Source organism: Mustela erminea, chromosome 9 (genome assembly GCF_009829155.1).
Source record: "Mustela erminea isolate mMusErm1 chromosome 9, mMusErm1.Pri, whole genome shotgun sequence".
NCBI lineage: Eukaryota > Metazoa > Chordata > Mammalia > Carnivora > Mustelidae > Mustela > Mustela erminea.
In genome coordinates, this window is record NC_045622.1 from 57275235 (window position 1) to 57301660 (window position 26426).

Genomic DNA, 26426 nt, shown 5'->3' on the forward strand with positions numbered 1-26426 from the left:
CGCCAAATAAATAAATAAATAAATAAATAAAATCTTAACACACACGTACACACACACAAACACACAAAATGCAATGGAGAGCTATGAATATGTCCTAGGTTACAAAAACAGTTCAACATCTAAAAAGCTCATAGTACGCATCAGAACTGGGAACTGACTAAGTCTTACTGGCTTCAATCAATGGGAACTGGGAAGCAAAAGTCACATTCCCACTCATACCCAAATAATTCACGTAATACCTGGTGGGTGTCTGGTTTATTCAAACTGTCAGTCAAAGCCCCATCCCTGGCCAAGGAATAGGAGGAGGTGGATGGCTAGGAGCTTTGGGGCTCAACCGGGCAGGGCTGTGCAGGTATCACAGGGTAAAAGGAGCTCAACCCAGGAGCCCGAGCTGCAGCATCAGGGCCAGGCTGAGCAGAAGAGGCTCCACCCCTCGGGACAGGGCCCCAGCACTCATGGCCATGGCATAGAACCTCGCCACCTCCTCATTGGGGTTGCCCTGGGCTGGGTCAAACCACATCTGGATGCAACGGCCACTCCCTCGGCTGTAGTTGCTGGCCTGGTAGGAATGAGTCCAGATTTCACTGCACAGAGCAGCAGGTGTGGGGAAGTAGAAATGGAAGGGAAGGCAGGCAGCTCCTGCTGGGCACCGGTTATAGCCTGTAGGGAAGACGGGAGGGAGACCTTCAGCCACTGGGCCCAGAACTAGCTTCGCTTCCACCAAGCCCACGGCCCCAAACATTCTATGCCAGCCCTACCCCCGACACCACCACCCCCATATCTCTCCCTCCCTGCCCCCCCCCCAGACCCTCACCTGAGGTCCAGTCCCAGCCCTGGTGCCAGTTGCTTTTGCAGGTGTAGGAGGTGCGACAGTCCTCCCACCATTGCTGGCAGTCCTCCTTGCACAGGGGCACGTCAAGGATGCGCTCCTTGCGCCAACTCTGGTTCACCTGGGAAAGGTCGGTAGTGAAAAGGGGCTCAGATTCACAATTCTAAGCTGCTCAGTCCCTCTTTAAATATGGGGGTCCAGGGAGGACATTCATACCTCCTGGATCCATGGCCCCAGGTTAGGGGAGCACTCATATAGGCAGGTGTCCTGGATGAAGTGGCGCTTGCAGGCAGGTGTCATTTGTCCGCAGTGGTTCCAGTTGAATCTGTACAGGTAGGAGATATCCTTATGGGCTTCCTGGCTGGTGTTGGTGGAGCAACAGGAATTCTTCTTCCAGGGGCTGCACTGGGTGGGGAAGACACAGGCACTAACTCCCATGCCCAGCCCAGCCACAATATTCCCACGTGCAGCCTCACCCCTTTTAGTCTTTGCTCCCCCAAAGCAGTCAGCCTTCCAGGGCAATGCTTGCCACGAGAGGACCCTCTTCGGGAGCAGTGCAGGCATTACGAAATTCACTAATTCAAACCTTTATTGAGCTCCTACTTCCTCGAACCCAGAGAGCAGAGACGTGACAATGAACACTTCTCACAGGATACCTGCTTTGGAAAGAGATTAAGCAGGAGAGAGGGATGGGGAATTGCACTTTTCTAGAAGGGTCAGAGATGCCTCACAGAGAAGGTCACAAAAGACCTGAAGGTGAGGAAGCAAGTCAAATAGATTGGAACCTCAGAACAGATCTAATTACAGAAATACTCAAAACACTGAATGAATGGAAACCCATAGCTTAGAATTCAGTATAAAAGCAAAATATTAAAACATGCATTTTATTTATTTTTAGAGCGGGAACATGCGCACATACATGCATGAAAGGGGGTGTGGAGGCCAGGTAGGGGGCAGAGGGAGGAGGAGAGAGAGAATCCCACTCAGAGGGGAGCCCGACGTTGGGGGGGCGCTGGATCGCATGACTCCAACATCATGACCTGACCTGAAATCAAGAATCAGAGCCTCAACCGACTGAGCCACCCAAACACCCCTAAAATGTGCACTTTATTTTTTTTTTTATAAAGATTTTTATTTATTTATTTGACAGAGAGAGATCACAAGTAGACAGAGAGGCAGGCAGAGAGAGAGAGGGAAGCAGGCTCCCTGCCAAGCAGAGAGCCCGATGCGGGACTCGATCCCAGGACCCTGAGATCATGACCTGAGCTGAAGGCAGCGGCTTAACCCACTGAGCCACCCAGGCACCCCCTAAAATGTGCACTTTAAAAACAATAGGGCACCTGGGTGGCTCGGTGGGTTGGGCCTTGCCTTCAGCTCGGGTTGTGATCCCAGCGTCCTGGGATTGAGTCCCACATCGTGCTCTCTGCTCAGTGGGGGGCCTGCTTCCCTCTCTCTCTCTGTCTGCCTCTCTGCCTACTTGTGATCTCTCTCTCTCTGTCAAATAAATGAATAAAATCTTAAAAAACAAACAAACAAACAATATATAGGCTGAAGAAGTTAAAGTCAAGGCTGCTCCAAGTATCCAAGTTACACCATCGCTCACTTGTAGACTTAGTGATTCAAAGCAATGTGGTCACTGTCTCCTAATGAGGTCAAAATGAATGCCGACATACTGGAATGCATTTTGCAAGCAGCTTCCTTTTTGTGTTTTCTTTACAGTTATGGCATCATATGCATTTTTCTTAACATGTAGACAGGTTCAGGATATGAAAGGGGTTGTGGTAAAACAATTGCCATAGAAAGGAGACCTCAGGTCCACTAAAAAGGTCAAGAGCCCCAGGGGAAATGTTTGCTAGGTGCATGAATCAAGACACCTCACACCCAGCCACGTGCCTATGAAAAATCCACTTTTCTTGAGCTGCTTGGGGCTGGCAGGAAAGAAGCCACTTTGTGCTCTGGGTACTTCTTCCTCTCAAGACTCTTAGAGGGGTGAGTTCCAGTCCAAAATCTGAAATCAACATCAGCCACTGGGCTGGGTCTCTCCAGGGTTATTTCCCAGGCTCCTCTCTAGAGGATCCGGGTTTGTGTGACATGGAAATGCAACAGCCAAGACACTGAGCTCTTGGCATCATACAGACAACATGGGGCACAGAGCATGTGGTAAACAGATGGTTGCCCACCATGGTACAGACTCTCAAGGCCTTTCAGGTGGTCTTCCTGCCTCTACCATGGAAGCGCTCAGAAGCTCTATTCTCCCCTTCTTCTTCCTGAATCAGCTCCTCCCCACGCCAGACTGGCCCTCGGCCCACCTGCTTATGTAGCTCGTCCTCCGGGCTTGGCTTTTCCTTGTGGTGCTTGGCGTCCATACAGACATTGAGAAGCTCAGTCCTGGACCGGGCCGCCCATACTGCGGCCACCCCCACCAGAAGGAGCAGCAGCTGTGTTGTCACCCGTCGGGCCATGTCAGTCTCTGAAGGAAGAGCTGTGGTCAGTGGCACCAAGAAAGGTAGAGGTGGGGCCTCACGGTGCGTGGAAACAGCCTCAGGTAGGTGGAGTCTCCATGAAACCTGGGGCCATCCTGCCCCACCCCTACCCCTTAGTCTTCCCAGCCTCAGGGAGGAATGGACTCAGCCACCACCCCAGGACAGTCCTTGCTGGGGTCACACAAGTTACTGACTTCTCCAGGTGGAAGGAGTCAAGTGATAAAACTAAGAGATGGAGTTTGGGCAAAATGCAGAAACAGCCAAGAGATTGCCATAGGTCCACAGTCCCTTGCTTGAAATCTTTAGAGGCAAATGTTTCAGAACTTAAAATATTTAGGATTTGGTAAAAGGTAATATGATTTACATGCACTCAACAATCAAGCACACGTTCCGTGGTAAAATCATTACACTGGTGGGTTACATAAAAACTCTAATAACCTCATATTGATTTTCAGGTCAGATTTTGACACTAAATCACTTTGTGCAAACCTTGACAATAATCTTTGATTTGGAACTCCAGATAAGCTGCAGATCTATATTTAGAAACAAACAAACAAACAAACAAGGGGCTCCTGGGAGGCTCAGTCCATTAAACATCTGACTCTGATTTTGGCTCAGGTTGTGATCTCAGGGACATGAGATGGAGGCCCATGTTGGGCTCTGTGGAGTGGAGCCTGCTTGGGATTCTCTCTCTTCCCCTCCCTCTGCCCCTTCCCTCCCTCTCTCCCTCTCTAAAAAACAAAAACAGAAACAACCAACCCCCAGCCTCATGATCTGGTTTCTCCCAGAGGTCCTGTGACATGGGTCATTGTCACAGGGCCCTGGAGGGCTGGGGGCCGGCTTGGGCAGCCAGCTGGACAGCCTCCAGGCCTTGGTAGGTTCCCATCCCCTGGCCACAGAGCTGGCCTCCCTTCCACCCTCACAGCACCTCAGGCCTCTGAGCTCAGACCCTGAACCTTGAGAGGCAACACCGGTCACCAGGCACCTGGTACCTGGGCTCTCCTAAAATTTGGCATTTGTTTCCCACAGTTTCCAAAAGCATATGCGCCCCTCTGCTCAAAGGTGCCTTGTCTCCACAGCGCCCCGTGTCCTGGAGAACTTGGGCTTCTTCCTGGGCCTCCTGGAGGGGGCCTGAGCTGGCCACCTACAGGCTGGCTGCCTGGCAGGCCTGGAGAACCTGGAAATGAACCCCTGTCTCACTCCCCAGCTCCCCCCTCACCTTTCCACCATCCAAGATTCTGCTACTCTGTTTATTCCAGTGTTCATTCATTCTCTCCCCCGCTAATTCATTCATTCCAGGACCCAATCACTCTTCTCATGGCCCAATCACTCACTGACCTGCAAGGGCGCAGGACAAATCTGTACTATCTGGAGAACCAGGTGACTCTTTGGAGAAACACAGTCTAGCAGCTAATTTAGAGCATAGGAGGCCAGATCAGCCTGTCGGCGATCTCAGCCCTAACACGCCACCTCCTGCTTTACTGTGGGGCAAAAGAACTCAGATTTTCTTGGGTTTAGTGTCCTCCTCTGAGGAGTAAATGTAGGAGAGAAACCCCCACTAAATGACAGTCCGCTGGGCATGGATTGTGCAATTGTTGGCCCAGGTTGAGGGATGTGCCCACCTCACGGAGCAGGGACCACCCAAGTCTGATTCAGGCCCCTCGAGTCCAAAGCTCCTTCAGCTTTGTCCCCTGCACCTTCCCTGCACCCAGGTTCCTAGGAGGGCCTGGGGTGGAGACTCAGAAAGCCCTGCCCCGGGCTCCTCCGGCCCCACCTGGTCGGTCAGCGGTTCTGCTTGCTCTGGTTGTTTTCTAGAGCCAGAGCTCTCTTCTCCATGCAGCCTCCATCACTCTGTAAGCCACTTCCCACATTCCTAGTCCCCGCTTCAGACCTCGATGCAACTCTCCCCCCTTCCCCCAATAGCCACTATCGCCCTCATCACCCTGAACACATTACCCCCACCCCACTCCAAGGCCCCAAACTTGAAGCGCGTTATGAACGGGCAGTGTGCTAAGAGGCAGAAGCCCATCAGTTCTAGTTCAGGGGTGGACACTAACTTACGTTTTAACCTTGGGCAGGCCCCTGCTCTGCTCTGGGCCCTCAGCCTCCACCTTTGAATTCTCTGGGATTTAGGCAAAAATGGATCCTCCCTCTTTGGCAAATTCTTTAACACCTGCTGGGAGCTCTGTGGGGTGTGTTGCCTCTACTGAAGGGGTGGGGAGTGGCATACCTGGGAGAGGAAGGGTTCCTGGTCCTGCTCAGGCTTCTGCTCGGCTCCGCAGTCCCCCTTGCCCTACTCTGGAACACAGCCGAGGTTTAGTGGCCTAGGAGACGGGCATTAGGGCAGGCAGCGGGGAATGTGGCCCAGGAGTGGGGCCTGGGATCGGGCGAAGGCCACTCACCAGTTAATTATTGCACGCTAATTATTGTGGGCACTGATGTGGGAAACAAAGGCAGAAGAAAAATTATTTAATTTCCTTACTACCTACACCCCATTGATAAGTCCCTGAAACAGGCAAAGTGACATTCCTCTAGGGATTCAACTGTCTCCATGTTAATACTTTGCTAAGGGCAAAAGGCATTCCTAACCTCCCACCCCTCCATCATCCCTCCAGGATCCTGTAAGTCTACTTTAGCATATAAATATTCCTTTAGAAACTTCCTTTATCTCTAACCCTCACCAAGATACATGTTGACAATTATCCCCCAAGCATATGGCCCCCCCATATACATCTGAAGGGTCTCACGACTAAGGTTTTATTAGGTGATAATAAATGACCTTTTCCCAGCAATAGCGAGCCTCCTCAACTTCCTGGAAAACTTGCCTCCAAAATTCCTTAGAGACTTATGCTATCTCTAGCTCCCTCACAACTTGAAAGTATATAGTGGGCCGCTCCTCATGACCCCGGTGCAGCTCTTTCTGCCCACAGGTCCTATCCCCGTGCTTGAATAAAATCACCTTTTTGCACCAAAGACATCTCAAGAATTCGTTCTTGGCCGTTGGCTTTGAACCCTAACATCTTTCCTATATCAGGCACTAGCCAGGCCTCCATGGGAGGTGGGTGGGTGGGAGGGGGTGGATTCTTAGTGCAGGCCTAAGGCCAGTCCCCAAGTCCCACTTACCCCATTTTCTCCCCCAAACTCAGGGCTGATAAAACCTTGCAGCCTGAGATGCTGGGATCCTTTAAAATAATCTGGTCCACTTCTCACCCCTGTCCTTCTCATATAGATGAGAATGAGATCCAGAAAATCAGGACAGAACCAATTGTAGGGCAAGGGCTGGAGTGCAAGCTTCCAAGCTCCCAGCCAGCTGTAGAGAGTAAAGAGCTACCTAGTACCCAAAGTAGAGATCCGCCAACTCCTCCAACCTCATCAGTCCCAGGGTCGCCAGCAGCAAAATCAGACATTAAGCAGCCCAGAGCCTCAGTTGCTCCTAGGCTGCGGCCCCCCTCTCTTTGCCCCTGTACCCAACCACCCAGGTGTCCCTTCTCCAGCATCTGAGAGTCAGGTCTCCTGTAGGCCCTTCCCACCACGGCCACCCCACCCAAGGACCGAAGTCTCCCTTTTACCATGATGGTACCACTGCTGGGGAAAGGGAAAAGGAGAGGAGCAGATTTGGGCAAGAAGAAGCCGAGCTCCATTGTGTCGCAGTGCCTGTGTGCAACCCAGGGAGAAGTGGTCATAGAGGCGAAAGCCCTGGGGAGGGGTACAGGTTGGATACAGATGTGGCAGCCATCGGCCTAGGGACAGCAATAGAAGTTTAAGGAAAATGGGGCCTCGGTACCATGGGGAAGGCCACTTGGGACAGGAGGGGAATGGGCTTGCTGGGAAAGCAGCTGAGCCCTGAAGGGCCTGTAATGAAATGGACTCCCAGGAGACCCTCACCCCCACCCCCCAGCCCTGCTTTACCTCTCCCTCAAAGCGAGCCTTACCTGAATCCTGTGAAGAGCAGGGAAGGGTTAAGGCCTTGGAAAACCTCAGCAGGTGAAGGGCCCTCAGACCCTTCAGACCTCTCTCCCGGCTTTATAAGACCAGGGGACCTTCTCCTGATTGGAGAAGAATGACCAGAGATCTAGGAATGCCTGAAGGAGGGAACTCATCTAGACGGGACTTGCCCCTACCGGGCATCCTCCACCCCTGACCTAGGGACTGATCATTAACTGGGCTTTGTGGCCTCTCCACTAGGAGAAGGACCTGGGCCCTGAGGGCTTCATAAGTCACCAGCTAAGGGGAGGGGAGATGGGCGTGGAGTTCTGCTCTGTGGGGAGTCACCCTCCTCTGAATCTGGGATGAGAGTGCCGGGGCTGTGTGACCTGCGGGGAGGAACAGGGCGAAGCGGCCACCTTTGAGCCTGGACCAGAAGTTTATACTATCAGCCAGGTGAGCTATGGGCATCCTGTAGCCCCCAATCTGTAGGCTGTGCTGTGACCAAGGATAACAGGAGGGTGTTTGGCCAGCGCAGGTGGAGGCCTGGCCTGCGTGGAGTCGGGGTGGGTCAAACTGGAGCTTGTCCTGCCTGCTGCTAGCCCAAGCCCCGTTTTCTCAGCTGTGGAAACTGCAGTTCCCAGGCAGCCAAGAGAGGCTACAGTTCAGACCTGAGTCCCATTCCAAACCAGGTTCTTCCACGAAGGGAGAAAGGAAAGCTCTGTGAGAGGCCCTCAGGGCATCAACCTAAGGATTGCACAAATACAGTGTTTCTCCTCTGGCCTCAGTTCCCACCCTTGCCTTCTTAACCTTTATTTCAGCCTCCTAGAAACTTCTCCTTCCACTTCCATCCTACCAAGCCTTTGTCCTCGCTGAGCCAAGTGCTGGTCCTCCTGCTATTTTCTGTTTGACAGACATTACTCCCCTGGAAGCCTTCTCTAACCTCCCTGAGCTCCCACAGACTCCTCGTGAGTGTCTGTTTTGTTGGGGAAGAGCAGATGATAAACACAGCAGATGATAGGTATCCGTACAAAGGCAGGAGACCGATGTGATAAGAAGGTGCCTGGATGACCTTGTTTGGTTGGTGGTCAGAAGTCATGTTAGCGGGGAATTGTAGGTTGAAATCTAAGTGGCTATGAGGAGCTAGCCCACAGAGAACAAAGGAACATTCAAAGAACGCAGAAAGAGAATTGCTGGCACAAAGTGTGTGAGAAGCGTGAATGGAGCTCACCTATGGGGTGTGAAACAGAAGGATGGAAATGAGCTCTAGGTCAGTCTCAGTCAGTCGGTGGGGGGCAGGGCGGGGCAAGGCTCTCTATGCCATTGAAGTCTGGTCACTCCAACAGATACCATGGGTTAAAGGGTTGGCGAGGGGTTGCTGCATAAGACATTTTTGGTTTTTATTTTACTTTTTAAAAAATGTCCATCAGATGGCAAAATTTGTGGGTGCCAGTATGGTGGTGAATAGGATATCTTCAGTTCTCAAGTATCTGCTTGTATCATACTTACATATTACAAAGGGGGAAGAAGTAGTGGGGAAACCTGACAGACCCAATCTCACCCTCGGGAGTGAGTGAGCTCACCCCCATATGCCTTCTGTTATGATGCACTGAGAAGCACCCAGTGTTGCCTTGGGGCTATACATGCCAAAAATGTATGACCTTAATCTAATAAGGAAGAAACCCATAAGCCCTAAATGAGGGATATTCTATAATGGAATTGGCCTGTGCTTTTCAAAAATGTCAAGGTTCTCAAAGAACCCCTCTCCTTCAAATACGCATCAGTAGGAGACTGAGTTAGATGTGACATATACTACATAGGCTGGGATATTGCCCTGCAGTGGAAAAGAATGGGCCAAATCTCAGTAGATCAATAAGGAAGATCTCAGAAACTGTGTTCTCATGATAAGACACATGGTGCATGGGGGTGCCTCGGTGGCTCAGTGGGTTAAAGCCTCTGCCTGCGGCTCAGGTCATGGTCCCTGGTTCTTGGGATCGAGCCCCACATCGGGCTCTCTGTTCAGCAAGGAGCTTCCCCCTCACTCTCTTTCTGCCTGCCTCTCTGCCTACTTGTGATCTCTGTCTGTTAAATAAATAAATAAAGTATTTAAAAAAAAAAAAAGCCACATGGTGCATGAAAGCCACACCAAGATGGTCTTTTCGTATCTATCAGTTTGACAAAACAAAAGTCAGCTTGGTAGGAAATCAGAAGTTTGATTCCATCCTGTGTTGGCAAGGCGGTAGGAAGCAGGCACTCTTATCCCTAGTTGGGGGGGGGGGGGCCACACTGATACAGTTGTAGAGTTGTAACTCAAAATTACACCTCCATCTACTTCTCGACCTAGAAACACCTTTTCTGGAATTCATGTGTAACATTGTACCATGCATAAGATTATCCACTGCGGGGGCACCTGGGTGGCTCAGTCGCTTGGGCATCCAATTCTTGCTTTCTGCTGAGGTCATGATCTCAGGGTCCTGGGATTGAGCCCCACATCAGGCTATGTACTCAGTGTGGAGTCTGCTTGAGACTTTCTCTCCCTCTCCCTCTGCCCAGCAATTATCCCTTTAAAAAAGGGAAGCAATATAGTTGTTCATCACTGGGCCTCCTTACCCACTACCACCACCAGTATCTACACCCTAGTCCATATCTAGTAAGGGAAGGAAAGGGAAAGAGACTTTCTTATCACCAGGAGCTTTAGAACTTATCTGTCATCTCTGCTCACCTTCTCTCCACCCATCCCCTTAGCCCCTTGTGGTGTGGGACTGATGAACATGCATGGAGGGAAGCCTGGTGAAGAAGAGCTTCAGACTAAGGGGTCAGCTTCTACCTCCTACTTGCTGGTGAACTTCCAGCTAGTCCCAGTCCCTCCTTGGGCCTCTCAGGAGGAATGATAAAGCGGTGAGGCTGTCCCTCCAACCCACTCATCCCCAAATTATGTACAAGACACAAGATACACACGGATCTATGAAAATAGGCCATTAGAGGAACCCCATATGACTCATCTTGGATCAAGAACCAATAACTAGGGCATTGTGAGGTCCCCCCATCAGAGAGTGCTGAGCTGGGCCGAGGCCAGGTCACCCAGGCTGGGTGCGGACAAGGGAGATGGGCAGGTGTCTGCAGTGGCAGGGGCTCAGCCTAGGAGCCCAAGCTGCAGCATCAGGGCCAGGCTGAGCAAAGAGGCTCCACCCCTCAGGGCAGGGCCCCAGCACTCATGGCCATGGCATAGAACCTTGTCACCTCCTCATTGGGGTTGCCCTGGCCTGGGTCGAACCACATCTGGATGCAGCGGCCATTCCCTCGGCTATAGTTGCTGGCCTGGTAGGACTGACTCCAGAGGCCCTCACACAGGGCTACGGGTGTGGGAAAGTAGGTCTCAAAGGTGCGGCAGGTGGTCCCAGCTGGACACTTATTAATTCCTATAGGCGCAGAGAGAGGGGACGCAGACATTCAACCCCTGGCCCCGAAGCTGGTTTCTGGCCACCCCAGATCCTCAAACCCCACTTCTGTCCCCACCCGCCACCCCCCTCACCTGAGGTCCAGTCCCAGCCCCGCTGCCAGTTGCTCTTGCAGGTGTAGGAGGTGCGACAGTCCTCCCACCATTGCTGGCAGTCCTCTTTGCACAGGGGCATGTGCAGGAAGCGCTCCTTGCGCCAGCTCTGGTTCACCTGGTGGGAGGTGAGGAGGGAGGGCTCACTGAGTGCTCAGCTCAGCAGATGGGACATGCAGATGGGATGGGTCATCTCCTGCCACAGCCCTGATGGAACTGGATGGCAGCTGCAGGGGTGGGGTGGGGAGAGGCAGGGTCCGATAGCTCCCAGATCCAGGGCCCCAGGTTGGGGGAGCACTCATAGAGACAGTTGTCCTGGATAAAGTGGCGCTTGCAGGCGGGCTCCATCTTGCCGCAGTGCTCCCAGGTGAAGTTGTACAGGAGGGAGGTGTCCTTGTGCAGCTCCTGGCTGCCCAAGGTGCTGCCTGAGCAGCAGGCCTCCTCCTTCCGGGGAGTGCACTGCTTGGGGAAGACACCGACTAAGTGCCCACCCGCCCCACAGCGGTCTCCTCTGTCTTCTGACTCCTCTGCCCCAGGTGGGGCATCCAGAGGAACACTTGCTGGGGAGGGCGTCACGATGCCTGGCTCTTGGGGTTAAGGCAGTTGTAACAGTTTTTTAACAGAGAGTAAAACAGGGGATGTGGGAGGCCTGGGAACCACTGTCTGGGGGAGCAATTATTTTCATGTCTCTAAATTATTTCACGTGATTTGCGTTATTTATATTACTCATTTTGCCTCCAGCCAATATTAACTAAGTACTTTTGATCAATCCCGCATCGTGCTGGGGGCTGAGAATACAGCTGTGAACAAAACAGATAAAATCTCTGCCTTGGGACACCTGGGTGGCTCAGTCTTTAAGCGTCTGCCTTCGGCTCAGGTCATGATCCCATGATCCTGGGTTCAAGCCCCACATCGGGCTACCTGCTTGGTGGGAGGCCTGCTTCTCCTTCTCCCATTCCTTCTGCTTGTGTTCCCTCTCTCGCTGTGTTTCTCTCTGTCCAATAAATAAAATCTTAAAAAAAAAAAATCTCTGCCTTTATGGAGTTTATGGCTTTAGTCAGGGGCAGGGGGAAGACACAGAACATGGTAGGCACAGAAAACAGCAAGTGCAAAGTCCCTGAGGGTTTTGCACTTTCTGCCCTCAGCACTCTAGTAAAAACATCATTCATTCAACCGTTACAGAGTTTACGTAAGCTGTACCCCTGGTAAATGGTGGGATCAAGATTTTAACTCAGGGCAGGTAGGAGAAGAGCCCGGCCCCAAGCTGTGGTAAGAGCAGAGAGGAAGGGCACTGATCTGGCTCTCCTAGGGTCTGGACCCCCAAGCTAGGGGACTCCAGATAAGTCCAGAAAGTGGTGGGGGACAGAGGGTATAATGGCCTGCACATGAATCCTGGTTTGGACCTGACTCCATATGGGAGGCCATCCCAGAGAGGTAATTCAAAGCAGGAAATACAGTGGAAGTGTGAAGGTTTCTCTGTAGAAATAATTCCAAGCTGGGACTCCAGTGCTGAGTGATTACGAGCCAGTCGCTTAAAATCTCTGCTCTGAACTATAGCACCCAGGGCCAAGCAACAGGGACATGGGACAGGTCTGGGCACTCAGGAGAAACAAGGAAAATCCAAGAGGGTGGAACCAAACCTACCCCAGTCCAACAGCCTTGCCCACCCCCAGCACAGCTAACATCGAACATGCTTCCAGGCCTCCCTGAGTTCACACGTACCCCTCCTCAGATGCCCCAACTCCTGGGGGTTCTGCAGGACCCCGGTGCATCTCGTCCCTGGCCTGCCAACCAGTGTCAGCAGTTCCTGCCTCCGGGAGGGGGCGATTATACTGACAGGCACTTGTTGGCCTCTAGTAGGGGCTCGACACAGAGAAGCACTCCCCATAAAACCTCTGTGCCTCAGAATTACAATCAAAAGGCTCCTCAAAAGTCTGCATGCCGTTTCTTGGCAAAGAGGAAGTGTTCCCGAGGGGTCTTAGAAGCACCATCTAGAACTTTATAAGTTCTGAAAATGAAATAGTCTTTCAGTTTTGGAAGAGAAAAAGTTCTGGAGATGGATAGTGGTGGGGACAACAGTATGAATGGCCATTGAACCCGACATTTAGAAATGCTTAAAATAGCAACTTTTATATTAGGTATATTTTAGCGGACGTGTGTGTATGTGTGTGTGTGTATGCACGCGCACACACACACACGCACGATGCAAACGAAAAATGGGAGATGACTCAGAAGTCACAGGGCTCTGGGCTTCCCACTCTTCACTTCTAGCCCCTGGGTTCCGAGCTCCTTCAGCGGCTCCCCTGTTCTCCCCTTCTCTGTGGGCAGCAGCATCCTTGGCTCTGGTCACACTAAGCTCGTCACTGCCTCTGCCATCCCCTTCCCACCCGGGTACAAGTTGTTCTCTGCCAGGCTGCCCTTTCCTGCTTTGTCTTCCTGGAAAACTCTTACTCATTCCCCAAGGCCAAGGCTGATGGCACCTGTCCTGGGAAGTCTTCCTAGCGTTATCTGATTTGTCACTGTCTCTTCAGGACCTAGTGGGGGTGGAGGACCTGAACTGTTGCTCTGTATTTGCTGCATGGTGACCTTGAAGGACCTATGTCCCCTGAGCCCTGTCCTTGAGCTCCATGGTCTGGGGCATAGTTAAGGCTGGAAAAAGCACTGCCCAACTCTGTCCTAGCCCCTGCTCATGTTTAGCCTCTCAGTTCCCACGCTATGTGTACACATGGATGTGCACACACACACACACACACACACACACACACACACATTGTACCCGTGCCCACTGTGGGCCTCGTTTCCTATTTCCTCACCCATCTAAGTAGAGACTACTATCCACCTACCCGCTATAGATTTGGTGTCCCCCTGGGGAATCCCCTCGGCCACCCTCCTGACTTTATTGCTCCCCAAAGCTGATCTTCCACTTCTCTGCTTTCTTCCATTTCTAGGGTCACCTCTCTCTCCAACCCATGACTCCACTCCCTTCTCACCTGGCCATGCAGCTTGTCTTCGGGGCCTGGCTTCGTCTTATGGTGCTTGGCGTCCACACAGATGTTGAGCAGGTCTGTCCTGGCCCACGGAGTTCTAGGCTGGGCACCCCACGCAGCAGCCACCAAAGCTGGAAGCAGCAGCTCTATCATGGGCCAGGCCCTGTCCATCTATTCCTGCCAGAAAGCCGCGATCAGAGGTGGATGCAGCCTGAGAGGGAGGCAGCAGCCACGAGACTCTCCGCACGGTTTCTCATCTCCCTACCAAGCCCGGATCTTCCCCGCTCCTCACCCCGCTTATCCCTGAGGGCCCCCAAGCCACGCCAAAGGCAAGTGTAGAGGTCTGGGCCAGAAGGCAAGACCCATTCACCCCATCCCAAGTTGCTCTGTGACCTTGGTGGGAGCCACCACCCCTCCCTGGACGTGTCCTTCTAGACTTCACCAATGGTACTTCATCCATAGTTTGAGGGCCCTGCCAGTTCTGCAAGCCCTCTCAGATCTGCGCAACAGGAACCATGGGGTGTGGTCTGCTGATGAGTGGAGGGAGTGAGAGAAGAAGAACCTGCCAGCCTCAGCCCATCCCCCACCAACCCAGTGTAGGGAAGATGGGGGATCCTGACCCGGGACCAGCTGAAGGCCACTGAGCCCTGCAGTTACCACTCATGGTCCTAGACTGGGTGCCTTGGGAGTGCACGGGGGGTGCCATTGGGGGCACAATGTGGAGAGCCAGTGAGGGTGCAGTCCCAGAGAGCCAGACCCCAGTTTCTCACACCTCAACAACCCCGCCCCCCCCCCCCCCACAAAGGGGTCTTGGGAAGTTACCCTGGCAGAGTGAGGCCTAGAGCTATGGGAAGACAGGAAGGCGCATCATGATGCACTCGGAGGAGGGAGCGCATTGGGTGGTGGGAGCAGCAGGAGGAAAATCCAGCAGAAAAACCAGACCCCGGGAGAACTGGGTAAGACTTCACCTTTCCTCCCACCTCCCTCCCCACTTTCCCTCAAACCTGCCCTGGCCTCACCCTCAGCCCCCCTGGGAAGTACAGTGTCTTCCTCCTCCACCCCACTCCTTTTATAAATCTACCAGGGTAAGGTGGACAGGCTTTGTCTAGGAAACAACTCAATTGTCTTTCAGTGAGAGACCAGTTAAATAAATGAGGGTTCACCTAATGGGATTTAACCTGGTATAAAAGAATGAGAAAGCTCTTGGTATACAAATGTGGAAAAACATTCAAGTATATTGTTAAGTGAAAGAGGAAGGGTGCAGAAACGTGTCCATAGAATTTTTTTGTGTAAACAAGGAGGAGGGCGAATGTATGTCTTCGCATAAGAAAATTCTGAGGGGCACCTGGGTGGTTCAGTTGGTTAAGCATCTGACTCTTGGTTTTGGCTCAAGTCATGATCTCGGAGGTTGTGAGTTTGAACCCCTCATTGGGCTCTGCACTCAGTAGGGAGTCTGCTTGAGATTCTCTCTTTCCCTCTGCTCCCCACCGCAACCCCCCACCCCACCCCACCCCTTGCTCCCTGTGTATATAATTGCAGTCTCTCTCTCGAAAATAAATAAATAAAATCTTAAAAGAAAAGAAAATTCTGGAAAGTACAAAATTTTTTTTACACAGCCTCCCTTGCTGGGAGGATACAAGATTAGGGATGCAATTTTCTTCTATTTTTTTAATTTTAATTTTTTTTAAGTTTTTTTTTTTCCAGTAATCTCAGTACCCAACTTGGGGCTTGAATTCATGACCCCAAGATCAAGAGTCACATGCTTTTCCAACCGAGCCAGCCAAGTGTCCCAAGACTTTCTTCTATATACTTTCTATGCTGTTTTGATTTTTTGAACCACGTGACTGTATACCTTATTTAAATATAACATACAGGTTTGTATGTATTTGAATATAAATATACAAAATGTTGAATGGAGAAATAAGATATAGAATGATGCAATTAAATTGATACCATTATGTAAATTTCAATAACAAGGATATTCATAAAATAATGCTACATATTAGTTATGGCTACAATAGAAGTATTTGCAGAAATAGGAACAGCAAGCCAGTGGTAGTCTTAGGTCCTTAAGTATACTGCCAGAGAAAGTCTGTGCCTTTGTGTTGTATACAGTTGACCCTTGAACAACATTAATTACATAATCACACTAGTCATATATTAAGAACCACACTATACCAATTAGAATAATGGATGTGTTACTAGACTTCATGTCTAGTGTTACTTCATGTGTTACTAGACTTGTCATGTCTTATAACTCTCACAAGTCACTACAATGTTGACATTATTATTCCCAACATACAGATGAGGAAACCAAGGCCTTAAGAGTTAGGTGAATTCCCAAACAGCGAAAAGTGGAGTCAGTATTTAACCCAAGCTGATTTAACCTCATAAGTCCACATATACACAGATTTTTTTGGATAAATGTAGTACAATACTGTAAATATATTTTCTTAATAACATTTTCTTTTCTCTAGCTTACTTTATTTTAAGAATATAATATATAGGGGGCGCCTGGGTAGCTCAGTCGGTTGAGTGTCCGACTCTTGGTTTTGGCTCAGGTCATGATCTCAGGGTCCTAGGATCGACTCCCCTCACCCCAGACTGGCTCCATGCTCAGCAGGGAGTCTGTTTCTCTCCCTCTCCTGCCCCTCCTCTTGCTCACTCTCTGTCTCTAAATTCTCACTAAAATAAATAAATAAAAGTTTTAAAAATTCATTATACAATACACATAATATACAAAATATGTATTGATCTACTGTTTATGTTACTGGTAAGGCTCCCAGTCAACAGCAGGCTCTTAGTGGTTAGGATTTGGGGGAGACTGCAGATTTTCAACTGTGCAGTCTGGGGAGAGTGTCAGCACCACTCACCCTTGCATTGTTCAAGGTCAACTGTATATTCCATTTTTGTGCACAAGTGATAGCAAAGAGTTCTACACTTTTCCCTTTGGGGGGCTAGTTTCACTATATATTTACACTTCTGACAAAACAAACAAAAACCTCATGAAGCCAAGTTACACACATCTGATGGCCTAAACTTCCAGTCACTTTATGCCTTGTATGGTCTGAAGTGAATTAAAATGCTCTCTATGGCAAAAACACTTTCATCAACCATTTTCAATAACCATTATAACCCTTTCATAACCATCTTAACCAAGTTAAGAAAGGGTTAACTTTCTCGGCTGGCTCAGTGGAAGGAGCATGCAACTCTTGATATTGATGGGGGCGCTGTAAACTCAAGCCCCCACTTTGGGTGTAGAGATTACTTAAAAATAAAATATTAAAAAAAAAAGTTAAGGGGGCGCTTGGGTGGCTCAGTGGGTTAAGCCTCTGCCTTCGGCTCAGGTCATGCTCCCAGGGTCCTGGGATCGAGTCCCGCATCGGGCTCTCTGTTCAGCGGGGAGCCTGCTTCCCCCTCTCTCTCTGCCTGCCTCTCTGCCTACTTGTGGTCTCTTTCTATCAAATAAATGAATGAAAATCTTTAAAAAAAAAAAAAAAAGGAGAAAAAGTTCATTTTTTTCAAGTTAGAAGTGCTTGATCCGTACAGTATTTTTCAGACATTATTGCAGACGGTAAAGTTGCTCTTAGTCTAAGAAGACAGATGGTATTGCTCCTGTTTTTGTTTTTTTTTTTTAATAATGTATATTGATGGCTTCCCATTATGATTTTGGGAAAACCTCCAAATCCTGTCATCACTTACTCAACTAGTAGAATGCCTCTCCCGAGGGCAAGTTCTGTGGTTTCTGTCTGTTCTCAGCCCAGGGTCCTGCCGCAGGTACAGCTAAGGGGGACAAGGTCAGAGTCTGGGTAGGAGGTGCTCACCTTGCCCCATCTTGCCTGTCTGCCTGCACAGGGCCCCATCACCGCCAGACCACACACAGCCAACAGCACTCTTCCCTCCTACTGAACCAGCGTGGGATCTCCACTGTGCTGCTGGTCATAATATCTTCAGTCCCAAACTTGGGACATGCATCTGTTTTCCTTCTTTAGGAGTAGTTTGAAGGTGTATATGAAAGTATTTTGTAGCCTAGTAAACATTAATTACATAATCACACTAGTCATATATTGAGAACCACACTATACCAATTAGAATAATGGATGTGTTACTTACATTGTCGTGTCTTGTAACTCTCACAAGTCACTACAATGTTGACATTATTATTCCCAACAGACAGATGAGGAAACCAAGGACTTGGGAGTTAGGTGAATTCCCAAACAGCAAAAAGTGGAGGAGTCAGGATTTAACCCAAGCTGATTTAACTGCAAAGTGCTGCTTTTTTCCTCTATCTTGCTATCTTCAAATACATGGTCTCATTTTCTTGCCTTACCTCTAGGAAATTTAGCCAAGAAACCACATCCTATGTTTACTTTTGAGACCAGCCTTCAGAGCTTTTCTCCCCAGAATCCCTTTAAACAGTACAGTTATTTTTTCCAGTTCTGCTGTGTTTTGCCAAATAATGCAAAAAAGGAAATATAATATTTTAGAAATAAGAGGATCATGCTACCCCATTCCAACCAGAGACAAGCTTAGATTTTTCATCAGAAGTTCTTCCTAGCTTTGTGATAAATCAGGTCTACAAATCATAAATGATGCAAAAAGGGAAAACATAGGATTTTCATTGCTTTTTTGAGAAAAGTTAAGCAAAGACACAAATAATTCTATAAAGGCAGTCACACCTGAAGCAAAGTTGAGAGCATGCCCAGAACCAAGGGTTATGATTAATCTCATCCTGTGCAATGGAGGCGGGGGTAGGAGGAGCACTTTCCCATGTGAGGGTTAAAGAAGGGAACAAAATCTTTGACTATTGAGAAGTGAGCACTGTGTCACGTCCCCTTGAATGTGGACAGGCTCCGTGACTGCTCTGACCAATAGAATATGGTAAAACTGATGCTTTGCCAGTTTCTGGCTCCAGGCCTTAAGGGACAATGATGAACTGAATGTTTGCCTCTCTCCACCATTCCTATGTTGAACATTCCTGTCCCCCACCATGTGATGATATGAGGAGGTGGGGCCCTCTGAGAAGTGATTAGGGTTAGATGGGGTTAGTGGCCTTATAAGGGTCATGAGAGAGCTTGTTTCCCCTCTCTGCTCTCCACCATGTGAGAATACAGCAAGGAATGGGCAGTCTGCAACCTGGAAGGGGGGCGTCCCCAGAACTCACCATGCCAACTCCTTGATTTTGGACTTTCAGGCTTCAGAACTGTGAGGAATAGACTTCTGTTGTTTAAACACTCTGACTAGGGTGCCTGAGTGGCTCAGTTGTTAAACATCTGCCTTCAGCTCGGGTCATGATCCGAGGGTCCTGGGATCAAGCCCAGCATTGGGGTCCCTGCTCAGTGGGAAGCCTGCTTCTCCCTCTCCCACCCCCGTCCCCTGCTTGTGTTCCCTCTCTCACTGTCTCTCTCTGTCAAATAATAAAATCTTTTAAAAATAAATAAAAAATAAACACTCTGTCTCTATGCTCTTCTGTTACAGCAGCCAAAACTGACCGAGGCCGGGATTAGCAGCTTCTACTTCCTATTTCTTGGAATATTGTCTCTTAGACCCATGAGCCACCATGTGAGAGGACTAACTGTCCCGCTAGAGAGGCATTGAGACGCCCACGGACTACACGGAGAAGAGGAGGCCTGGCTGAAGCCAGCCTTCCAGCAACCCCTGCTGAAGACCCAAGCCTGTGAGTAAATCCATCTTGGATGTTCAAGAGCATCCCTGACATAGGCTGAACATTACTAAGTGACCGTAGTCACTGCCCCGTGAAGCAGAAGGATTGTCCAGCAGGGTCTTGCCCCAATTCCAGACTCACACAGTCTTGAAGCTTAATAAGATAGCCAGTAAGCTACTACGTCTGTTGGATTTTTTTTAACTGTGCATTTTGGCATAACTTTTGACTTAACAGAAAAATTGCAAAAGTAGTGAAGAGAGTTCCTATGTTCTTTGCATCCATGCTCTCCAGATGTTGACATCTCACATAACCAAAGCGTATCTGAGCCAGAAAATTAGAGGAGTGATGACCCTTTCAGAGCTTATCACATCACGGGGTATGTGCCGTGCAAATGTCTTACTGCTGGCCATCATTGAGTAAGGTGGTTTCTCACCATATACTAGGTCTCCCTTTGTGAGCAGTCAGTATTTTGTGGGAAGATACTTTGACACAATGCCCTTTTCCTCATTGCACGGTCATCCACTGATTTTAACATCCAATCTTGTCTGCACCAGTAAAGCACAAAGCCAGGGGACGTGGCCAGCGCTAACTGCTCCTAACACGACAGTCGCTATAGCCCTTTTCAGGCTCTGAGAAACGACTTGGCTTATCACCTTAACACAGCCACGTAACACTTAATTCTACAGATTTCACAAACTATTTCCACAGAATTCCTCGTCCCTGCAGGGGACAATCGAATTATTTGATCATTGAAGAGTTTTAATCCGGGGAGTGACCTGATTCCATTGGCGGTTTTGGAAGATCTCCTGGATCCTGTGTGCAGAAGGAACTGGGTGTGGGCAGGGCGGGTGGGTCTGGGAGACTTCAGGAGTCCCAGACTGGGATGATGGCAGCTTGCACCAGCAGGGTGAAGGAGGGATTCGGTCAGTATACCAATGTGAGACCCGCTGAGTGCCTGCTATGTGCTAGACTGTTCTAGGTGCTAAGGCTACAACAGGGAACTAGACCAAGTCCCTGCTCTCATGAAGCTGGCATTCCAGGGAGGTGGGAGGAAAAAAATGGAGAGGTATATGGTGATAGTGCTCTGGAGAAATAAAGCAGGGTAAGGTAATAGAGAAGGGCTGTGTTTTCTGTTGTTGTTGTTGTTGTTGTTTTACCCTTGATCTTAGCCAAAAGGCCGAGAAGTGATGGGGCTTTTTTTTTTTAAAAGATTTATTTATTTATTTATTTATCTGAGAGAGAGAGAGAGAGAGCAGGAGCACAAGTTTGGGGGAGGAGCAGAGAGAGAGAGACAGGGAGAGGGACAAACAGAGGCAGACTCCCTGCCCAGCAGGGACCCTGACATGGGGCTCGATCCTCCATCCTTGGAACCAGGGATCACGACCTGAGCGAAGGCAGATGCTTTAACTGATTGAACCACCCAGGCTCCCTGAGGAGGGTCTATTTGATATAGGAAAGGTTTACAAGGTGATATTTGGGCAGAGGCCACAGTAAAATAAGGAAAGGATCCCTATGGATATGGAGGGGTGTTTTGTACTGGTCTCAGCCTATCCATAAACAATGTTGTGCTTGGACTGGCCCTGGTTCTTGTGGTTCTTATTATGAGTGTAAGACGCCTTTCAGCAATCTTCTTCAGGGAGCTTTGAAAAAATAAAAAGATTTATGACTTACAGAACCTGGAAATTACACAGCGAGGGCACTGGGAGAGAGAGCACAGTGGCCTGGGGTTCTGCTTTTATTGGGGTCAAGAGTGGGGGCCTTAGGGTTTCACAGGCTCACTCTTGTATGTATGTATGTGTGTATTTTAAGATTTTATTTGAGAGAAAGAGAGCATGAAGAAGGACAGAAACAGAGGGAGTGGGAGAAGCAGACTCCAGCTGAGCAGGGAGCCTGACATGGGGCTCTATCCTAGGACACTGAGATCATGACCTGAGCTAAAGGCAACCGCTTAACTGACTGAGCCACACAGGTACCCCTTTTATTTATCTGTTTGTTTGTTTATTTTAAAAGATTTTATTATTTACTTGAGAGAGAGAGAGACCACAGTCTTATTCTTTATTGGTGAATTTATTTTTATTTTTTTAAGATTTTATTTATTTATTTGATAGATTGAGCAAGCACAAGCAGGGGGAATGGCAGGCTGAGAGAAAAGCAGACTCCCCGCTGAGCAAGGAGCCTGATGCGGGACTTGCCTTGTAGACCTTAGTGGACAAGAGCCAACTGAGCCACCAAGGCATCCCTATTGGTGAACTTAAAACATAAGAGCAGGGGTGCCTGGCTGGCTCAGTCAGTAGAGCATGTGACTCTTAATCTCAGGCTTGTGAGTTCAAGCCCCATGTTAGGTAAAAAGCTTACTTAAAATTAAAAAAAAAAAAAAAAGAGTGGGAATAAGAGTGTGAGAAGAGGAAAAAAAAAAAGTGACCCAAATGGTCAGTGGAAATCAGCCAAGATCTCTAAAACAAAAGAGCCTCAGTTGGAGGTGGATGTGGCCTTGCTCTTTATCTAGCCCATGTGGCTGCAGTGTGTTTATTGGAGATGGCTGTCCTTGAAGTGGATGCCTCCGTAATCAAAGCTTAGGTCAGGCATTTCAGAAAAGAACAACCGCTTTCAAGATTTGCACTATAATCTACCTTGTGATGCCTGATGTGGGAAACAAAGGCAGAAGAAAATTATTTAATTTCCTTACTACCTACACCCCTTTGACAATTCCTTGAAACAGGCAGAGTGACATTCCTCTGAGGACTCAACTGCCTCAATGTTAACACTTTGCTAAAGGCAAAAGGCAATCCTAGCCCAATCCCCCTCCTGGCCAGGATCCTGTAAGTCTATTTTAGCATTTAAGAATTCCACTGGAAATTTCCCTCATCTCTAAACCCCCCAAGATACGTGTTGGCAATCATCCCCCAAGCATATGGCCCACCGATATAGATCTGAAAGGTCTCATGACTAAGGTTTTATTAGATGGTAATAAATGACCTTTTCCCAACAGTAGCTAGCCCTCTCAAGGTTGTGGAAACTTTGTTTCCAAAATTCCCTAGAGAATTAGACTTTCCCTAACCTCCTCCCAACTTGAAAGTATATAATGGGCCACTCCTCGTGACCCTAGTGCACCTCTTTCTGCCCAGGGGTCCTGTCCCCATGCTTGAATAAAATCACCTTTTTGCACCAAGACATCTCAAGAATTCTTTCTTGGGGGAGCAAGCGGAGAAAAAAAAAAGAATTCTTTCTTGGACCTGGGCTTCGAACCCTAATGTCCTTCCTACATCAGTGCTCAGGTATCAGAGCCAATGTGAAGAGATTAACTGGCAGGGTAGCCAATAAACTAAAAGTCAGGGGTAGGGCCCCTTGTAACCCAGAAATCACACATCTCCATAGGATTATAGTAGCAAATGCTATAATAATTATTTAGGCAATAGTCTGAAACCTAGTCCATAGCCATTGTCCCAAACTTGAAAGGTCCAGCCATGAAAACAGGTTAGTGATCTCAGGGGCTTAGCAACCTGCTCAAGGATTTGGGTAATGTTGCAGAATATTTTAATGCCTCGGGTGATCTGGGATAAGTAGGTTTGAACCTGTCCTGAGTTGGTGGATTTCTCCATATCTCATCAAACTAGTCTCTTAATCTTGAGAATAAGTCAGTTCCGTTCAAGAATTCTTATTTTAGGAGGTGGTGATGAAGGTTGGTTCTCCAAGTTAGGCCTAATGTGTGTATTTGCACTGGGTATTTAATGAGAGACATTTCCAGGGCAACAAAGAAAAATAAAACAATGTTAATGATTGGAGTAGATCATCATCACAGTTTCTAAGTTCTGAAGGTAGCCAGTTGAGATTTCTAAATGTTGGGCTTGAAGCATCTTCACATGGAGCAGTGGCAGTCTGATAGGTTTTCCTGGTTTCCGGTTTTAATGTTGCTGGTGATCTTTCTGAGTGAACCACACAGCAGCAGGCCTAGACATTGCCCATACATGGCTGCTACAGTGATTTCCCTGAAGTTTATATCAAGTCATCCCACTTTAGCTTACATGGTTTTAGGAAGAAGGCAGTTTTAGTTCTCAGTGATTCCAAGTTACCAGGGTAGGAGAAGGATTGGAAACATTAGATTGGAGAGTTGTGGCCAGATACTGGTGGAAATAAGAATCAGTGTCCAGTCCAGTCTACAAGTAGAAAACAAAACTTCAAAGACAGCAGGTCTAGAATCTGATATTTACAAGGGTATACTATAGCTTTCCATTGAAACATTTTTTTTCTTTCTACAGTCACCTGTTTCTATCAGAAATAATCAAAGAGATTGATTTGACTGCATAATAAATCTAGTATCGCATTAAATTTGGCCTGATGACTTACATAAATGCAGAAAGAACAGTGATTGACCATATAGGTTCTTTTATGTTTGCTTTGCTGAAACTTTTCGTAAGGAATCTCAGACAACTTTTAGAAGTCTCTGGAAGCTAAGAAGCCAAGCCAGATTTCTCCAATACCTATAGATTTGGATGAGTTCCTCTCCTCTTGAGGTTCCCCAAAATATCCTGAGATTCCTGGGACTGCCAAGAAATGACCTTCCTTATGCACCTCGTAAGGCTGCTGAAACCCTGTAAGCAAGGTGCTAGGCTGACTTTTCCAAGGGGCTTTATTGGCATAAAGTCAACTGTAGTTCCTTAAATCTGGTATCATATTTGAGCCTATGTATATCTCTCTAAAATATGACGTTCCAACAAAGCCTTGGTAAGATAATCAATTTTTCCGAACTGTGTCCAGTTATAAGGAAGATAGATCCTTATTGAACTTATGCAAATAACTATATTGCCATGAAAACAAGAGAGACTTAGCAAATTCTGGAGAGATCAGGTAGGAAGAAAAAGTAACTGTTTCATCTTTGTTTATGAAGATTTACTTTACCAAATTGTTGTCATGGCTAGTTTAAGAGAAAAAACTTATTCAAATCTGGAAAACAAAAGATTAAAGAACCAGCAACATTTTGAACAAAAAAAATACAATCATTGTCATTTTTTCAGTCCTGTGTAATTAATTCTTGATCTTGATCTTTTATTAGGACTTTTATGAATCCAGCTTTTCATAAGAGTTTATAAATTCTTACCCAGTTCAGTGATAGGATCTGAAAGTTATCAGACACCTATACTAGTCAGAGTCCTTTCTATGAATCTCTCTGAAGAGGAATTACTTTTGCAAAATAATCAGAGTAAAACAGTAATGGCCGGTAAATGAAAAAAGACTGAAAAATGTCCATAGTTAAAAGTCTGATAAGGGTGCCTGGGTGGCTCAGTGGGTTAAGCCTCTGTCTTCAGCTCAGGTCATGATCTCAGGGTCCTGGGATCGAGTCCCACATCGGGCTCTCTGCTCAGCAGGGAGCCTGCTTTCCCCCTTCTCTCTCTGCTGGCTTCTCTGCCTCCTTGTGATCTCTCTCCATCAAATAAATAAGTGAAATCTTTAAAAAACAAAACAAAACAAAAAGGCTGACGAGAGGTCCATTTAATGAAATTGACAAGGAAATTTGGTTGTTTCTGTGATACCCAACATTTTAAGATGGTAACTGGAATCATGACTGATAATGTTACATATTGGACTTTTAGGAATTTCATATAATTTCTATAGCCCTTATATGACTAACATATACATACAAGGATATCCATAAAGGAGGTTTAGCATTATTTTTTACTTGGCAATGCTTCCCCTGTTTTAACACATCAAATAAGCCCAATTCGCTAAATGTCTTTTTTTTTACAGAGAGAGAAAAAAAATCTGAGATGTTCCAGGTGCCCTTTAGAAAATCCCAAAGGTACTTCCAAATTTAAAAAACTTAATTTAGAATTTTATTTGGGGAAGTTTGATTTTTGTCCTTTATTTTCCTCTTTCCCATTATGAAATAATCAGGGTGTTTTGGGTTTTTTTTAATGTTAGGAAAAATTTACTTTCTTTTTCCTTAACAAACATGTATCTTCATACCTCAAGCCTTCTCTTAGCCAAAAACATATCCTACTTTCTTTGCATACAGAGTCTTTTCCTTTATTAGTTCTAGTAAGTTTAATTACATATCTAAATTAGAATCATATTCTTAGATAAGGTTTCTTAGAAACCTTAATATCTAGTGAAAACTAAAAGGCAAGCAGTTGTGAACTATTACAGCAGCGTTCTTTTTTTTTTCTTAAAGATTTTATTTATTTATTTGACAGACAGAGATCACAAGTAGAGCAGCAGGCAGAAAGAGGGGGTAAGCAGGCTCCCCGCTAAGCAGAGAGCCTGATGAGGGGCTCCATTCCAGGACCCTGGGATCACAACCTGAGCCGAAGGCAGAGGCCTTAACCCACTGAACCACTGAGGTGCCCGAGCAACGTTCTTTAGATGGGTAGATTTATGAATGAATTTAATAGTTTCTAGTCACATACATTTCCCCATAGCACAATTTTTCAATGTGGCACAAGACGTTTTTACTAATAGACTTGAGTGCCCTGTAATGAGAGGTCAAAAGTAGATAAACTTAGACTTGTTTAACAATTAGTGTTTTAGCATTTCATCTTATTTGGAAATAATCTAGACATTCAGTGAATTCCCACCATTTAACATAACTTAGCAGAATTCTTTTTTTTAAGTTAGCAAAATTCTAATGGTGATATTTACCAAAGATTTGTGAAACTTTTTATTTTTAAGATTTTACTTTTTTTAAGTACCCTGTATACCCAATGTGGGGTTCAACAATCCCAAGATCAGGAGTCCCATGTTCCACCAACTGAGCCAGCCAGGTGCCCCGTGAAACTATTTTTAAGTAGACATGCTATAAGACATAATTATTGCCGAAAACTTCACCTAAAATCTCTTCTCCCACTTACCTCTAACAAAAGCACTTGCTCCCAACAACTATTTTTAGATTACCCAAAAAAACTTCATAAAGTCATAAAGACATTAGATAAAGTCAGTCATCCTCCTAAGCTACTTTGCTTCCTGACAAAATGTGTATTAGAGATAACATGATTTG

The 26426-nt window shown here is 47.5% G+C and overlaps 1 protein-coding gene and 1 pseudogene across 3 annotated transcripts; both read right to left on the reverse strand.

Annotated features, from left to right (window-relative positions):
- Positions 1-238: 238 nt before the first annotated feature.
- On the reverse strand, positions 239-7461 carry LOC116599609 (folate receptor alpha-like). 3 transcript variants are annotated; one of them, XM_032359558.1, is made up of 8 exons: positions 7245-7461; positions 6436-6622; positions 5715-5747; positions 5543-5610; positions 3139-3299; positions 1046-1234; positions 815-950; positions 239-660 (listed from the first exon to the last, which is right to left on the reverse strand). In XM_032359558.1, the coding sequence occupies exons 5-8, from the start codon at positions 3289-3291 to the stop codon at positions 374-376; spliced, it is 765 nt and encodes a 254-aa protein (XP_032215449.1). In that variant the 5' UTR covers positions 3292-3299; positions 5543-5610; positions 5715-5747; positions 6436-6622; positions 7245-7461; the 3' UTR covers positions 239-373. The 3 variants fall into 3 exon arrangements, with proteins under 3 accessions (XP_032215449.1, XP_032215447.1, XP_032215446.1); XM_032359556.1 differs by lacking the exon at positions 6436-6622; XM_032359555.1 differs by lacking the exons at positions 5715-5747; positions 6436-6622.
- Positions 7462-10428: 2967 nt separating this feature from the next.
- Positions 10429-13950, reverse strand: LOC116599608 (annotated as a pseudogene).
- Positions 13951-26426: the final 12476 nt, after the last annotated feature.